Source organism: Camelina sativa, chromosome 7 (assembly GCF_030686135.1).
Source record: "Camelina sativa cultivar CO46 ecotype springtype chromosome 7, ASM3068613v1".
NCBI lineage: Eukaryota > Viridiplantae > Streptophyta > Magnoliopsida > Brassicales > Brassicaceae > Camelina > Camelina sativa.
The window spans coordinates 1,137,830-1,155,686 of NC_141886.1; the positions used below are offsets into that span (position 1 = coordinate 1,137,830).

The 17,857-nt window shown below is 38.6% G+C and overlaps 2 protein-coding genes and 1 pseudogene across 3 annotated transcripts; all 3 read right to left on the bottom strand.

Moving 5' to 3' along the window:
- Nucleotides 1–8,916: 8,916 nt before the first annotated feature.
- LOC147940710 (uncharacterized) lies at nucleotides 8,917–9,507 on the bottom strand. The gene has a single exon (XM_087457364.1). The coding sequence runs from the start codon at nucleotides 9,505–9,507 to the stop codon at nucleotides 8,917–8,919; it is 591 nt and encodes a 196-aa protein (XP_087313490.1).
- Nucleotides 9,508–9,819: 312 nt separating this feature from the next.
- On the bottom strand, nucleotides 9,820–10,161 carry LOC147940711 (uncharacterized). Its single transcript, XM_087457365.1, has one exon. It carries the CDS (start codon nucleotides 10,159–10,161, stop codon nucleotides 9,820–9,822), a length of 342 nt encoding a protein of 113 aa, XP_087313491.1.
- Nucleotides 10,162–13,944: 3,783 nt separating this feature from the next.
- On the bottom strand, nucleotides 13,945–15,475 carry LOC104704155 (protein kinase STUNTED-like; annotated as a pseudogene). The gene is made up of 5 exons (XR_015561329.1): nucleotides 15,293–15,475; nucleotides 15,100–15,210; nucleotides 14,927–15,006; nucleotides 14,683–14,831; nucleotides 13,945–14,547 (listed from the first exon to the last, which is right to left on the bottom strand). The product of XR_015561329.1 is annotated as a protein kinase STUNTED-like (transcript).
- Nucleotides 15,476–17,857: the final 2,382 nt, after the last annotated feature.

Here is a 17,857-nt window from a genome sequence, read left to right on the forward strand (position 1 = left end):
AATTAAACCAGCAAACCCTGAGGTAACTCCTAAGAAATCCAACTTTTTTGTCAAAGAGAGTCAAGTAAGGAAATCTTTGTACTCTCAACAGCCATTGCTAATGCTTGTGTATAAAGAAACACTAATAGCATTCTCTGACCTTGCACTGGAGCTCCCGAGTGATTCGATAGATGTTTTGCAGGAATTCTCATATATCTTTCCAGAAGAGAACCCTAACGGTTTGCCGCCAATAAGAGGTGTAGAACACCAAATTGACTTCGTCCCAGGTGCCTCACTTCCAAACCGGCCGGTTTATCAAACCAATCTGTTGGAAACAAAGGAACTTCAAAAGCAGATTGGAGAGATTCTTGAAAAATGTTACATCAGGGAAAGCCTAAGCCCATGTGCTGTACTTGTTTTCCTTGTGCCTAAGAAGGATGGCTCTTGGCGCATGTGTGTAGACTGTCGTGCCATAAGCAACATTACGGTAAAGTATAAGCATCCAATCCCTAGGCTTGATGACATGCTAGATGAATTGCATGGCTCTTCTGTTATCTCAAAAATAGATTTGAAAAGTGCTTATCACCAAATTCGCATGAAAGAAGGTGATGAATGGAATACCGCATTCAAAACTAAGCTAGGATTGTATAAGTGGCTTATCATGCCTTTTGGCCTTACTAATGCACCTAGTACATTCATGCGTTTGATGAATCATATCTTGTGATCTTTTATTGGTTATTTTGTTGTTGTCTACTTTGATGACGTTATTATCTATAGCAAGAACCGTGAGGAACATAAGCTGCATTTGAAATCTGTCATAGACGTCCTTAGGAAAGAAAGGTTATTTGCAAATCTTAGGAAGTGCTCTTTTGGAACAAATAACGTGATTTTCTTAGGTTTTATTGTAGGTGCTGATGGAGAAGTAATGAGCTTTCATGGGCTAGCTAGGTTCTACGGGAGGTTTGTTTAGAACTTCAACACAATAGCAGCTCCACTCACAGAGGTAATCAAGAAGAATGTTGGTTTCAAGTGGGAACAAGCTCAGGAGGAGGCGTTTCAGATACTTAAAGGGAAGTTAACTCAAACTCCTCTACTTACACTTTCAGATTTCTCCAAAACTTTTGAGATAGAATGTGATGCCTCAGAAGTGGGTATTGGTGCTGTTTTGATGCAGGAAAAGAAACCCATTGCCTACTTTAGTGAGAAATTGGGAGGAGCCACACTCAATTACCCCACTTATGACCAAGAGCTATACGCTTTGGTTAGGGCACTTCAAACATGGCAACATTATCTTTGGCCACAGGAGTTTGTAATTCACACAGATCCTCAATCCTTGAAACACCTCAAAGGCCAACAAAAGTTGAACAAAAGGCACACACGTTGGGTTGAATTCATTGAGACTTTTCCCTACGTCATAAAATACAAACAAAGTAAGGAAAATGTGGTGGCCGATGCCTTGTCTATAAGGTATGTTATTCTTTCAGCTCTTGAAACTAAGTTGCTTGGTTTTGAGTTCATTGAGAAATTGTATGCAACTAACCAGGATTTTAAAGAGATTTATAGAAAATGCTCTAAAGTCGCTCTAAAATGCTCTAAAGTCGCTGAGGACAAATCCTTTTGAAGATGAGGGGCATGATATGACAATGGGCAACATTGAGAATGATCAAGTGGAAGCTGAGCTTGTTCTAGAAGATGCTATACTTGTACATGTTGGACCAATGACAAGGGCGAGGACCAAACAGCTTGCTGGAGCTGTCTAATTGATGTTTGACGATATTTGGAACAAAGAGGACAACTAAGTACAACACAACACCCTAACCTTGATCCTAACACAATGAAGAGCTAAGTGGACCGAAGGGTGTGTGGACATTGTACTCTTTTTTCTTATCCTTGGTTTTGTCCCAATGGGTTTTTCAAGAAAGGTTTTAATGAGGCAATGGACTCACACTTCACTAATGGTCTACACTTTTGTTTGGAAGTCGACTTTGAGCCTAATACAAGCCCAAGAAAGCCCAAAATAATCACTTTATTTTGTGGTCAAAGAGGGGTGACGAAAATGGAGTTCAACTAACCTCGGGAAGGACATCTTGGGAGGGAAAACTTCAAGAGTTGGGTCTCCATTCAACTATCTATATTTATTGTCTTTTAGTTTCAAGAATAATCAATACTTAGCTTTGTTACCAAGTTTCTTATCCTATATAAACTTATGTAATCTCATTTAAGAATAATCAATCAATTTCCATTTCATTTTATGAGTCTATCTCTTTTTTCTTTGTCTAGAACACATCCTTGTTTCTTGGTGTGTAATATCCAAGCAACAGTCTCCCTTGCTGGACTAGTGTGTCATATCTAGCAGCGATTGGAGTTGGGAATATCAGCAGTCCTCCGCAACTGCTATGGGACCCATCAATCCATTAAATCTCCCTCGTTGCACCTTACACCTGGGAGAGTTTCTATCCTTCCTAATCCGGCTGAGTGATCCTCGAATTTGGGCGTATCACATATCATTTTGCATAATAACGAAAATCAAATCAGACTAAGTTGTTGTCACCGTTGATTCTTCCCATCTTAAAAACGATGATATAGAGCTGCAAAATTCATGATGAGAATATATTTTTAAAAGAGTGTGGATTGATGATTTAAACCTGAAGTATATAACAACGGAGAGACCAAAAATCGAACCAAAGTCTGTAGCTTCTTAAAACAACCCAACTCATTTTTAAAAAAAGAAATAATAATATAGTTAAATACAACTCAACCAATAAACCAAACATCAACATGCACAGCAGAAACATATAAACCAACAACCTAGCATGCTTCTATACAATGTTCTAATATTAATAAAACATAACAAACAACACACAATCGAGACAATAGATCATCCTCCTCCTCCTCATCGCCATAATTCCACGTCACATACCTGCACACCACAAAGAACAATAGAGATGCGTAAGTATTATCATAAATACTTAGTGAGGCAATCCTCTCATCTACTGGGTTATACACACAAACAATTGAAATAACTCTAACCAACAAACAAAAATAAACAAACAAACCAGGAACTGCATCGACCAACACCAACCACTGCATCGACCGACACCAACTGGGGTTGCATCGACCAATGCAAGGCGCACCTGCATCGACTGGTGCCAACACTGCATCGACCGATGCATGCTCAACGTTTCACGAAATCACTAGTTGCATCGATTGACACCTCCACATGGCATTGACCGATGCTCCTACGTCAAAGTGTGCCGTCCTTGCATTTCATCGATCGACGCACATACCGATCATCATTCTTCCCTAACGCTTCTCGCCGGATCTTCGATCCTAAACCACCAAAACACGATCCAATGCCACAAAGAGGTTTCTCAAAGCCCCAAATAACACATAAACACTCTAACAAGCCAAGGATTTAATCACATAACACATAAACATGAAAATCAGAGAAAGTCTCAAGCTTAGATAAGCCATGGTCCTGCACTCACCTTTTCCAAAGAAGATTCTAATTCTAAGCTGACAGATCTACACTCCTAGCAAGTTCCTACAACGATCCTAGCTAGAAAAAAAAATATATTGGAGTATAGCAAAGAAAGAAAAAAAAAAAAGGTGTAAAAAAGAGCTAGCTCTTCAAAGTTAATACCATATGGATAACAAAAAAAAAAAGAGGGTTAAGATCAAGGGTGTTAATGGTTTACGTTTTTGGGTGCTAAATGAAAAAAAAAAAGAGACTGAAAAGAGGGTAGATCATTAAGAGTTAAGCTTTGTATGCCCCAATTGTTCTCAGTCTTAGATAGTTTTCATAATTCTAGCATTCCTTCTTGTTTGAGAGTAAGCCACCTAAAAATATTACTTGAAACCTACCTCCAAACGTCTTACCCTTAAAACCGATTGAGCTTGGTTCACTTTCCATTTGCAAGAATTCGCCAAACACTTTAATGAATGTGAAAGAGATGCTCTTTGGAATTGCAAGTATTTACTTTTAGTTGGAGGATGAACTAGATCGATGCATGGTGATAAGCATAGAAAAAAATTTGTAAGTATGATTGATTGATCTTAGCACCTTTAAACTATCTTTAAGGAGTATAGCTTGAATCCTTCGCTTGGCACTATGAGGTTATGAGTCCCCATTTTCAAACCTCATCCTCTTACTTTCTTGCTAGAGGACTAGCAAGAGATAAGTTTGGGGGTGTTAATAACTCTCTATTTTACACTTTCTTAGGCATCTTTTATTCATGTTTTCCATTGTATATAGCCTAACCTTATAATTTTTAGGTCTTAAACTTAGGAATTTGAATTTAGGTTATTTAGGGTGCTGCATTGTTGCATTAGTGCATTTTGGATGAAAACAGGTGCTTTGGAGCCTAAAAAGAGCAAGAATGAGGTGAAACCCAAGCGTGTACCTGATGGTGTGATCGTACAAGAAGAACAACCCGAGCCTAAACCTGATCAAACGAAACCGAGCGCGAGAATAACTACCCAAAGTCCAACCCAAGGAGGTACCCGACCATAGTCTCGTGTCGATCTTCGTACAAAGATGGGCGGCTGGGTCAAAGGGTTTCCATATATAAATCCTTTCCTTCTTTCTAACCCAGGCAGTCACATGCAAACACGAGAGAGCGAGAGCTACATTGAGAGAGAGAGAGAGAGAGAGAGAGAGAGCTGAATTACATTTTTACACGCTTTATTAGAATTTATTCTATTTTTGGTCTACGATTCTACTACTTCGATTCTCGATTACGCTTTGTTCTTTTACATTACATCACCCACTCTTATTTTTTGAAATTGTCATTCTTCTATGCTTGTGTGTCATTAAAAATAAGACCTGGAATTTAGTACCTCCTCCATCATATGCTAACATTGTCAACTCCATGTAGCTTTTTAAGCATAAACATGATGCACAAAGTAACCTCGCTTGCTATTAAGCTTGTGTGGTAGCAAATGGAAAGACTCAAGAGGAAGGCGTTGACTATTTTGAAACATTTGCACCTGTGGGAAAACCTGGAACAAATAGAGTTGTCCTACATGTTGCAGTCGCCAAAGGTTGGGGTACAAAAAACTCGATGTCAAAAATGCTTTCTTACATGGAAACCTCACATAAACTATATACATGCATCAACTTCCAGGTTTTTTTGACAAATCCAATCCACATTATGTTTGCAAGTTAAATAAATCTATTTATGGATTGCAATAGTGACAACTACCGGTTCGTTTACAAGCATGGAGCAGATATTTCTTACCTACTTCTATGACATAATCCTAACGGCTTCAAGTCAATCACTAATTGATAAAATCCCTCAAGGGTGAGTTTCCAATAACTGATGGAGGCATATTAAGTTATTTTCTTGGCGTCAAAGTAGATCATAACAAGGAGGGAATGCAAGATTGTAAGTCGATAGCAACTCCAGTCGATGTCAACTTGAAACTCACGACTGAATGTGGTGATAAGATCTCCAATCCAATAGAGTATCGTAGCTTGGCTGGTGCCCTACAATATCTCACGTTTACAAGATCGACATCATTTATGTAGTGCAACAAGTTTTTTTGTTTATGCATGATCCGCGATTGCCACATATGAAAACTTTGAAGAGAATCATCTGTTATCTTCAGGGCATAAAGAGTCATGGTCTTCAGCTATATCATGGCAACTTAGGGTCCCTAACAGCTTATACCGACTCCGATTGGGCTGGTTGCTCAGACACATGATGGTCTACATCAGGGTATTATGTCTATCTAGTTGAGAATTTAATCTTGTGGTCTTCAAAACGTCAACAAAAAGTGTCCTGCTCGAGTGATGAATCTGAGTACAAAGGTGTTGCAAATGTTGTTGTTCAAACATGTTGGATACAAAATCTTCTACTGGAAATGCAATGTCCAACGAGATCTACAACTTTGGTCTTATGCGACAATATAAGTGCAGTGTATCTCTCTAACAACCCAACTCACCATCAACGAACAAAACATATAGAGATTGATCTACACTTTGTCCGAGAAAAGGTTGTGCATGGTCAAGTAAAGGTTCTACATGTTCCTTCTTCTCTGCAGTTTGCTAAAATATTCACAAAGGGCTTGCCAACAACGTTATTCAACGAGTTCAGGTCCAGTTTGACTGTCAGAAGCTCCGACAATTTCACTACGGGAGAGTGAAGGAATATGAAATATTCGATCCTCACAATTTGGTCAACTACTAGTTACATATCTTCTCCAATATCAAGCCCATCAAATAGAAGATGCCCTCGGCCAACCTTCAAAAATCCATTCCTCCTCTAAGAAACTGCCTAAAAGTGACAAGACTCCTATGCTAATCTTCATAATCTGCAAAGACAGAACCACTCATAGTTCTTCACACTTTCTTCCGGATACGGCGACATCGTATACAAGGCGACTTTGTTGCACCTAGGTAGAAGCAAAACCCATAGGACCAGCTCTCGATCAGAACTGAAAAAGCAAAGAAAAGGAGCGAAACATCTAAACTGGGTACCACCAATCTCAATCAAAGTTAGCGGAAGATCGAACCAGAATGAACCCAAAGAGAACTCTAAAGCACACATAAGAACTTGTAGGCCTGACAATCACCACGAAGAGGAATCATTCATTCTAAAACAAGCATAAACTGGGAACTTAAACTTCTATCCAAAACAGTCAGAGACAAAACAAAACCTAATCAACTAATTTCGGAAAGATATTGCCTTTTCCACATCCCATACCGTCAGAGAAGACAAGGTAAACGAAACATCTCTGAAACTAAACCAGCCTACTAATTGAAACTACCAAAGCGATTCAATCTAACCCTAGCAAAAGAGCAAAGAAGAAAGGCTGGATAGTCGGTTTACCGGACCAAAGAGCTGAAGCAAGACAAAAGGTCACAGATTCGTGAATCCCTTTCTAAGACAGAGCAACCAGTAGATCTACAGATCTCAGAAGCCCAAACAGACAACTCTCTCTGGAGAAGCTGACCACCTGCAATGCCTCCAAAGCTCGCCGAGATGGACCACCGTCATAGCCCGATGAAACTCTTCTCTACTTAACCACCAGAGCTAAGACAAAGCGAGGGAAACAACAACTAAATGAAAAGGAAACTACTGGGTACTCTTTCATGGCCGCGGCGAGGAGCGCCAATCATTGGAAAGGGCAAACGAAAACGAAATCTTGGATGGACGGCGGCTGGTTTGTGTTTAGGCGAGAGAGAAAATTAGGTTTGATGCACGACCAATATGCACTAACTATTTATAAAGAAAATTTGTTTTAATTTTATTAATTTTTGTTAAATTTATTAGTTAAATCTCTTGGGCGCCTAGCCGATTAAACGGCCGCATAGACGCTGATCGGAACACATCCACATCGTATCAAATCGTTCAAACTAATCGGTACTTGATTAATTATCCGCTTAATTGATTATTTCTCTTACGACCGATGTGGGATACATCAAATACATGCCTTGCCTTCATTGGTTTTCAACAAAAAAAAGCTATTAAATAACATTTAAACCCATATTTTACACGTGTGCACACATAGTATTGTTCTCTGTCATATCACTATTTTATAAGCTTGATTTTGTTTTGTAATTACTACAAGGAGAAATATTGACTACAAATGAATGAGTATGAATGAATACCTAAGACCATATCCAATGTATTTTTTCTTCTATAGTAGAGGCAATTTTGCTCTAACACACTTCTATTCTCACTTTTAAAATAAATAATGCTATTTTTCTTTTAAAGAAACTCTATTTTTTTCCTGTATAAATAGAGGAAAATATAGTAATATCTATTTTAGAGGTGAGAATACAGGTGGATTGGATCAAATTATGTTTGATGCACGACCAATATGCACTAACTATTTATAAAGAAAATTTGTTTTAATTTTATTAATTTTCGTTAAATTTATTAGTTAAATCTCTTGGGCGCCTAGCCAATTAAACGGTCGTATAGACGCTGATCGGAACACATCCACATCGTATTCCATCAAATCGTTCAAACTAATCGGTACTTGATTTGTTATCCGCTTAATTGATTATTTCTCTCACGGCCGATGTGTGATACATCAAATACATGCCTTGCCTTCATTGGTTTACAAAAAAAAAACTATTAAATAACATTTAAACCCATATTTTACACGTGTGCACACGTAGTATTGTTCTCTGTCATATCACTATTTTATAAGCTTGATTTTGTTTTATAATTACTCCAAGGAGAAATATTGACTACAAATGAAGTAAATGAGTATGAATGAATACCTAAGACCATATCCAATGTATTTTTTCTTCTGTAATAGAGGCAACTTTGCTTCAAAACACCTCTATTCTCACTTTTGAAATAAATAATGCAATTTTTTTTTAGAGAAACTCTATGTTTTTCTTCTATAAATAGAGGAAAATATAGCAACATCTATTTTAGAGGTGTGAATAAAGGTGGACTGGATCAAATTTACTTCTAAAATAGATTGCTATATTTTTTTCTATTTGCAGAGGAAAAAAATAGAGATGGATTGGAGATGCTCGAATGTATTAGAAATATACAAGTTAGTTACCTTAGTGTATTTTTCAACTTTTGTTTTAACTGAAATTTATACTATAGTAAAATTTACTACATAACAATTTCTATTTTACATTATATATATTATACTAAATATAAAATAAAATAATTATTAAAAACTAGTCCTCGATTAATCCCTTGAAATTTTCTATTTCTCTCATAGGCGCTAGGCACACCCTCAAAGCCCGAATAGCGCCTAACGATTTTTGAAACAGGATTAAATTTGATATTACATGTTATATATATATATATATGTATATATTATTTTGTCAACAATAAACAAGATTCGCTCAAATGAGCCAATTGATAGGAAAATCGTTTACATAGGTAATTTGATGCGACTCTAATCTAGCACGTCGCGCCAGCTTGTCGGCAATACCATTTTGTGAACGGGGAATCAAGACTAGAGAAAAAGATAGGAATTCTTCCTTATCTGCCCCAATGTCGTCCAAGTACGTTTTGAATGCGGGCCACTCGGAAGGCGAAGACACCATTTCACCAAGTCAGAGCAATCGGTGAGAAAAACAACATTCTCATTATCTGCTCCAATCATACATCTCATTGCCCAAATTAGTGCCTCCACTTCTGCATAGAGTGGTGATAGACTGCAGCGAAGGTTAGATGCACCCATAGTGGGAGGTACCCCTTCAGGGGAAATGCAATGCCATCCTCTGCCAGTGTGTTTATCCGTCACTTTCCAAGATCCATCCACGAAACACCGGTGGCCAGTTACTTGACCACTAACCGAATTTCTAGCAGTAGCCGTAGAACTAAAGGACGACCGAGAGCCATCCTGCGGAGATAACCTAGGGGTATCAACCTGCGCTGCAAACCAAAGTTTAGCTTCCTTCTCCCCTAGCCGTAAGATTGCAAGCGGGTTGGAGTCCAAAATGCTAAACTTTTTATCATTTCTAGCTTTCCAAATATACCAAAGGATCCACGGGAAAACATCCACCGAAGAGATCTGCTGAAATCTCCAAAATAATGAGTCCATGTTTGCATAGACAGATTCTGAAGGGAAACAGCCCGAAGAAACTGGGAATTGGGACAGCGTCCAAACCTGTCTGGCTGGGGGACATAAAAATTGGGGATGATTTATTGTCTCCTCAGGCCCGCCACAAATACCACACTCACTATCTCAGCCCATACCACGTCGTCGTAGATTAGCTGTGGTTGCTATGCAATGCAACCCGTAAGTGTTTGCCACAAAAAAATGTCAAATTTTTGGTGGAAACCGAATTTGCCAAACACAAGCTTGTAGAGGTATAATATTTGGACCAGAAGTAAATGGAGAGGCCACCAGATTCTATCTCAAAGCTTTATACCTAGACTTAACTGTGTACATGCCAGTTTTTGTCAAGTGCCAACCCAACCTATCCGGGGAATGTAGATTACCAAGAGGTAACACAGAAATAAGGGCAACATCTTCCGGCTCGAAAAAAGCCGAAAGCAACGCCACGTCCCAGGAATATGTGTTCCTGTCAATGAAAGTTTCAACTCGAAGCGTAGGATCGATAGACGATCCCGAACGCAATGCTGGTCTCGAGAATTGAGCAAGAATCCAGGGATCAGACCATACTAAAATGGAATAACCAGATCCTACTCGTTTAATCAGTCCTTTGTTTACCAGAGAGCGAGCAGACACCATACTACTCCATCCATAAGATGGTGAGTAGGATTTAATCGGATCCAACGGGTTGGAATGCCGATAGTATCAACCTTAAAAGACCTTAGCAAATAAGGAATCTGGGACTGTTATCAACCGCCAAAGCTGTTTAGCTAACAAAGCGGTGTTAAAGTCATCCAAACACCGAAAACCCAAACCACCCTCTGTCTTATCAATACACAACTTGTCCCAAGCGACCCAATGTAATTCTCGTGATTCCCCCGACGAACTCCACCAAAAATTAGGGATCGCAGCAGTGAGCTTCCGTGTGACCGTTTTCAGAAGTAGGAAACATGACATGACAAAAGTAGGGACGACAGTCACTACTGATTTGATCATGACCTCCTTCCCTCCCTTAGAAAATAACCTGGCAGGCCAGCCACCGGTTTGTATTTGTAATCGATCCTGAACAAAGGAAAAGATTTTTGTCTTTGAACCCCCTAGACTTTCTGGAATTCCTAAATAGGAATTCATACCCCCCCCCCCCCCCCAAAGTGGTGATTCCCAAAGTGACCTTTAGTTCCTCCCGCACGTTCGCTTCTACCTTATGTCCAAACTGAACCGGCGATTTCTGGAAATTTTTTCGCTGTCTAGAAACTCGTTCATAATGCCAAAGAATCCCTAAAATAACCTCACACTGCTCCTTTTTGGCTAGACAGAAAAAAAATACTGTCATCCACAAACAACAAGTGAGAGATCGCGGGGCTAGCAGTTGACACCCGAATACTCGTGATAATGTTTCGACCGTTCCGCTTTGCGGAGATTGACAATAAGAACCTCTGTACAAAGATTAAAAAGATATGGCGACAGGGGATCCCCCTGTCGTAGTCCCCTAGAAGGGAGAATGCAACCATGTGGTTGGCCGTTTAGTAAGACTTTATACTGAACAGACTGCACACACCACATGACCCAAGTAATCCATTTTCCACATAAGCCAAATTTCCGTAACAAATGTTCAATGAAAGGCCATTCAATCCGATCATAGGCCTTACTCATGTCAGTTTTAATGGTCATAAATTTTTCCTTGCAAGAAGGATTGGTGCAGAGACCATGGAACATCTCTTGAGCAATCAAAATGTTGTCTGTAATCAGTCGTCCCTCCACAAAGGCCAATTGCGTCTCAGAAATCAATGTCGGCAAAAACGCACGCAATCGCTGACATAAAATCTTTGAGATAATCTTGTATCCCACATTACAAAGGCTGATAGGCCTCCATTCAGTCATCCAAGTCGGCTTATCCACTTTCGAAATAAGACAAATATTAGTCATATTTAACCTTTTGTCAAAGACCCTGTCTTGAAAAAAGGAGTTCACCAGAAGTCTCAAATCCGCTTTAATTGTATTCCATGCCCTCTGGTAGAAAAGTGACGTCATGCCATCCGGCCCAAGGGCCTTATCAGGATGCATCATAAACAAAGCCTCTTTTATTTCCAGTTATGTGGCCGACCGTGTCAAAGACTCATTCATTTCATCTGTAATGGACTTAAAAATTTCATCCAGTGGTTGCTCAAAATTTGTGGGGTTCGTGGAAGTCAATAACCCTTGGAAGTAAGAGGCAGCTATGCGCTGAACTTTAGTCTTCTCTGTAACCCATTGATCAGTCTCGTCATGGAGTCCCACGATGCGATTATTCGCCCGTCGCTGCTTTGTTTAGGCATGAAAATAGCTAGTATTTTGATTCCCAAAACGCATCCAGTGGCTTCTCCTTTTCTGATACTAGTACCCGATAAGCCTCACGCAGCTTCCAAATTAGTTCGGAAATAACCTCAACTGAAACAGTATCATCCTCTTGGGCTGCAGCTAACCGGTATGGTCTTGATCAGGGTCCACTTCTTGGACTCCCTTACCACCCGGCCTATCCCTTCCTTACCACCATCCATATGAACCCTGCTCATTATGGCCGGTTTCCTATAGAAGCATACCTCCTACTTTGGTACATGGCAGATCTTTACACTATTGCAGTCCTCATCCACAAAAGTCAACTGCTCCAGTACTTGGCGAAATGCATATTGGCTAGACGAAAAGCGCATTACAAATTACTATACAAGTGGCTCATATTATTCCATGATGTTACCTGGTGGCAAGAACATGTTCGTGCACAACCTGAGTTGGATATACTTGTCACGTTCAGGATCACTACAATCCAAGGAGAACAAGACGGGGAAATCATTATCCTAAAGAAATATGATGCGAACGTTGAGACAAGCTACAATAATGATGCTTTTGCCTCGGGAAACTTCCATCAACGCGCAAAGCAAATTGCATTATTGAATGGATTTAATGAATCTGAAGTTGGCCCTAATCTTCTTTGTCCTCACACAGCACACTGGCACAACAAACACGTCTACCCGCTAGGATTCGCTGAAGAAATACGACAAGTGTTAGCATGCTTTCAGGATCAATACGCATGGCCACAATCAAATCCAGATCATCCGGTCTACAAAGTTGAAGGGAAAAAAGACAAGATAAAGCGATACATTCCAGGCCAAAAGATCTACATCACAGAAGTCGCCTCAGACAGTGAAGAAGACGACAATAGATAAGATAAACGTCGCCTCTCTTTTGGAGACAGGAGGAATAAATAATAAGTGTGTGATATATGATAGTGAAGTATATGGTTATGAGAGAGTTGAATAAATGGAGGGTTGTAAAATAAAGTAGAGAGTTGAATAAATAGAGGGTTGTAAAATAAAGCATAAAAATATCTTAGGGAATATTACATAGAATATTCCCTAAGACTTGTAATATAAATACTAAGGCTTGGTGAAGAGTTTCATTCAAGCTGGAGTGAGTAAGTTTGAGTGTGAGAGTCTTAAGAGTCTTAAGAGCCTTTGTAATCCTTTGAGTGTTTCAATAATAAAATATATCCCCTTGGTAAAAGATCTTTCTTATATCCTTACATAATCATATAATCATTTTCTAAAATACTTCCTAAACACTTAGCATTGATCCTAAAAATCTCCTAAGTGGTTGTACCACTATGTGTGTGTAATTGAAACTCAAACTAGATAAAACAAAACAAAAACAAGGAGGTGATTAATAAGCTTATAGAGAGACAACTCGATCCCAACGAGGAAGCTCTTGATGAGGTCAAAGGAACATCCCAACCAAACAAGAACACAGGCTGACCGAGATTTCCGTATTCTTCTATCTGCGATAAGTAGATTTCGTCTTCTCTAGCTTCCCATACGTTTTTATAGTCAACTGTAAACACTTGGTGATGCTTGAAATTAGGTCCTTGCCATAGATGACACCAAAACAACCCATCATCCATATTGTAACGCAAATTGTAGGATCCTGTTGGATGCACCCTGTGGTATCCCATATCTTGTTTGGTGGATTTGCAATGGACTATGAGATCGTTCTTTTCATGAAGTTTGTTCCTGATCCACACGGAATTTGAGTATGATAAGGCTATGTTACTCATCATGGTAAGGTCAAAGGCGAAAACAAAAAGGAGAAACGATAAACGATTCATCTTTGTATATATGAAAAACACTAATGGTCGATCGATTTTGCAGAATATATGTTACAATACAAGGCTTAGTTTCTTCTTCTATTTATAATAAAAATACTAGTCATAGTCGCTAACGTCGTACTAGGTTTAGGAATTAGGATCCACAAAGTTAAAGTGAACTGAAAACAATAATTATTAGGATTAAATTAACTACTAGTAAATTTATAAGATACACGATAACAAAAAACGCACTTATCCTTCAGTTATCAAATAAATAACAATTATCTTTGTTTTTATGGATTTCTCAAAAAAAAAAAAAGCTCAAAAATATTGAAAACGGAAAACGAAAACCGGAGAATCGGTTTTGTCACCATAACCAAACCGGAAAAATAAAAACCTAAACCGGTTTTCTCCACAGTTGGAAACAAACAAAAAAAAAACGAAACCAAATGTACACACAGCAAAACAAATCACTGATTCAGAAACTAACAACTCTGTTTCAAACTTTTCATAAATACCCTATTTACACACTTTTAATCCATCTCTTTGATATCTTTTCATCGGCCGTACACATGATCATCATATTCAAGCTCTGTTACTCCGAGCATCGCAAGATCAAGATGACATTTCATCTCGGATTTGGTCTGTTGCAGCTGTGTATAAGTGTCGATCATACCCGCAATATTTGTATTTTTCCCGCTTGAATGTGTTTTTGGTTCTAATCCTTCTTCACCTTTCAAGATTGAGACAATCTCTTCCATACCAGGTCTTCGGGACTCTTCATTGATCACACAAGCCGCTGCAGCACGGATCATCCGGTCCATCTCAACCGAGTTTTTTCTTGTACATTTTAGTCTTGGATCAAGCAGCTCCTCTATGGATTCTATCCCTCTTTGCAACAACGGTTTTGCCTATAAAGGATTTCAAAAAAGAGCTAAGTAAGTCTTTTTCCAAAACAATCCTAAATTTACTTGACGCAAACCCGATAAGATCACAAATTCAATACTAGTAGTAGTAGTAGTTAACAAGGGAATGATGTGACATACCCAAACAACCAAGTTTTCTTGACCAGATGTTCTTCTGGCTTCGAATTGGTTTCCGACCAGTTATAAGCTCAAGCAACACAACCCCAAAGGCGTAAACATCGGTCTTGTCAGATATCTTACCATGCTGGAAATACTCAGGAGCCAGATAGCTGCAAGAAATACTTTTGTTAGCTGATTAGATCATTAAGAATTAGGCCTTAAAGGAGGAAAAAAAACAACTCATGGCAAAGGTTTCGATCTATACCCGAATGTGCCTTTCACGGTTTTGCAGAGAAAAGGAACAGAAGGTGCAGCTGTCCAAGTAGCTAACCCGAAATCACACAACTGAACAAACAAAAAACATCAAAACCATTATTGGTTTGCTCACCAATCATCAAGTATATCATTTCATTTTGTGGAAAAAACTTTTATCTTTACCTTTGGTATCTTCTTTGAGGAAAGAAGAATATTGGAAGGTTTGATATCTCTGTGAACAACACATTGCTCTGTCTCGTCATGGAGTCCCACGATGCGATTATTCGCCCGTCGCTGCTTTGTTTGGGCATGAAAATAGCTAGTATTTTGATTCCCAAAACGCATCCAGCGGCTTCTCCTTTTCTGATACCAGTACCCGATAAGCCTCACGCAGCTTCCAAATTAGTTCCGAAATAACCTCAACTGAAACAGTATCATCCTCTTGGGCTGCAGCTAACCGGGTAATGTTAACCCGCCGGGGTTCGCCGCTGAGATCCATGAAGATGGATTTACCGTTACAGTTCCTGTTGGATACCAAGTCAATGTCAATCCTCTTCATCCGCCAATAGTTCAGATTCAGAACAATGATGGTCAAGTTGGACAAGGCCAAGTTCAAGGTCAGGAACAGGTACAAGCGAATCCAGTTCTCACAGGTGAGCGAGCTTTATCAAAGATGATTTTCTCATGTGGTGATTTGATCTATAATGATGAATGGTGATTTGTTTGCTGACTTACTATGATTTTAAGAAGTATCCACACTAATTTGGTTCTATAATTTTTGCAGCCCAAATTGAAGCGGCATCGCTTCAACGAAGGCTATTCCAGCATGAGGTTTTATACCTCTTGCAAAACGACACAATTGAACTAGAAGCAGAGATGGAAAAGAACGTGGTGAATGGTCTCCTCATGTATCCATTTGAATTCCGAAGGAGAAGCGATGGACACAGATATCCACGTGGCGGGCATACTTACCTTGACCTCCAGGTATGGCTTTTGTCTTATCTTTTTTTATATGTATCATTTCTTGTAAAGATATAGTGACCCTACTCTTTCATCATGGATTGTTCTTTTGTACTATTAACTTGTGTATATTTTAACCACAGCTGATTGGTGAGGTTGGTGTGTGTTACCGGCACTCGGTTCTTCCGGATCTTCCTGGTGGGGTCGTAACAGTCCGCCGCTACTACCTGGATTCCGCTAACCCGGGTAAGCTTCTGGTCCACTATATACGGGGTCAAGACCATGTTGAGGATAATATGCCACAAATCCCAGTGCAACATCCACCAGCTTGAGTCTGGGTAGTTTTTCTTTTTATTTGATCCCTGTTTTTTTTGCTACTTGAGTGGGATCCGGAAATATAGTTTCTTACACCATTTGAACTTTGTCTGTGTAATGTGTTTGACTTATTTTTTGGTGTTGTGCACACGTTATATGGAATCTATGATTTCATGATATGATGTTCAATCATGCTATGTTTTAATGGAGTAACAATGAAATGAGTAATTAGCCTTAAAGAGTTGTTTGGTTTTTAGTTCCATTTTGAGCTCGTGCTTATAAATGATGATTTCAACAGTTCAGGATGTTTTATGGAGGCATGTTTTAGTAGAGCAACAATGAATTTGTAATTAGCTGTAAAATGGTGGTTTAATCCATGTGTCATTTTTGGTCTGGTTAATAATCTCGTTACTTGCGTACATAAAGTCAAATTAAATAAGAACAAGTAAAAAAAAAAGGAGAGCTTCGTGGATTAAGTTCTCTCGGCATGGATAAAGATTTTCCGTATCACATAACTTTGTGATGGTTTGAGCCTTTGAGGATAAAAAGCGACCTTTTATCACCGCAAACCACTCTTCTCTCAATTACACTCATATGAAATAAATTTAGAAAGGACTTAAACAGAGAATTGCAGACAAAAGTAAATGAAGAGGGGAATTTTAGCGTGTTCGGGTCTCAATCGTGAAATCCTACTTACGCCGGGAAATTTATGTCCCAAAATCCAGTAAAAATCAAGGTTACATATTTGGCTCTCTCCATAGAGCTTCTACATACACAACTCAAATTCAAATCCTACACGCATTCAAAACTCTCCCTTCCGTCGCACCCACTCAGTGCGTTTTGTCCCTTGTTTTTTCCTCTTTCATTCGAACGTCACTTGCAGGTGAATGGATGGTTAGAAAAGCCACTATTTGAGAAAATTTAATCTAGCTTGTCGCTTTGTAGACTGGTTTGAATGCCATCCAAAATGTGTTATTCCTATAACTAAAATCAACTTTTTTTGTAATTGATTTTTGATGGCATTCAAACCATTCTACAAAGCGACAAGCTAGATTATTTTTTTTTCAAATAGTGGCTTTTAGTTTCATGAAATTATAGCCAAAAGAAGTTGATTTTAGTTATAAGAAAACAATAATAATTATATAAAAAAAAATCAATTTCATGAAATTTAATCTAGCTTGTCGCTTTGTAGACTGGTTGGGATTTTTATGCCATGAAATTGTTTTTTTTTTATAATTATTATTGTTTTCTTATAACTAAAATCAACTTTTTTTGTCATCTTCCCAACCGGTTTTGCCAGTTCACCAACCGCCATCTCGTTGATTCACTCGCCGGTTGACATCTCTTTCATGAAACCTACAAATATATAGCAAATCATATACTCTATCTGTTTCATATTAAGTGTTATTTTAGAATTTCTCACATATATTAAGAAAATCATTAAATTTTCTATTTTACCTCTTATTAATATATTATACAACTTTTTCTATTGGTTAATACATTAAATTAATAAGGACAAAATTGAAAAATTTATCAAATATTTATATTAAAAATACAAAATGACACTTATTTCGAAACAAAAATTTCACTTCCGAGGGATTAATACACTTCCCGTTGGTTCGGCATGGATTCTACTCGCTTCTCCTGGTTAGGCCTTTTTGCTTTG

Bases quoted from the DNA above. Each gene is read 5' to 3' on its own strand.
- LOC147940711 (XM_087457365.1), bottom strand. From the start codon at position 10,161: ATGGTGTCTGCTCGCTCTCTGGTAAACAAAGGACTGATTAAACGAGTA.
- LOC147940710 (XM_087457364.1), bottom strand. From the start codon at position 9,507: ATGGACTCATTATTTTGGAGATTTCAGCAGATCTCTTCGGTGGATGTT.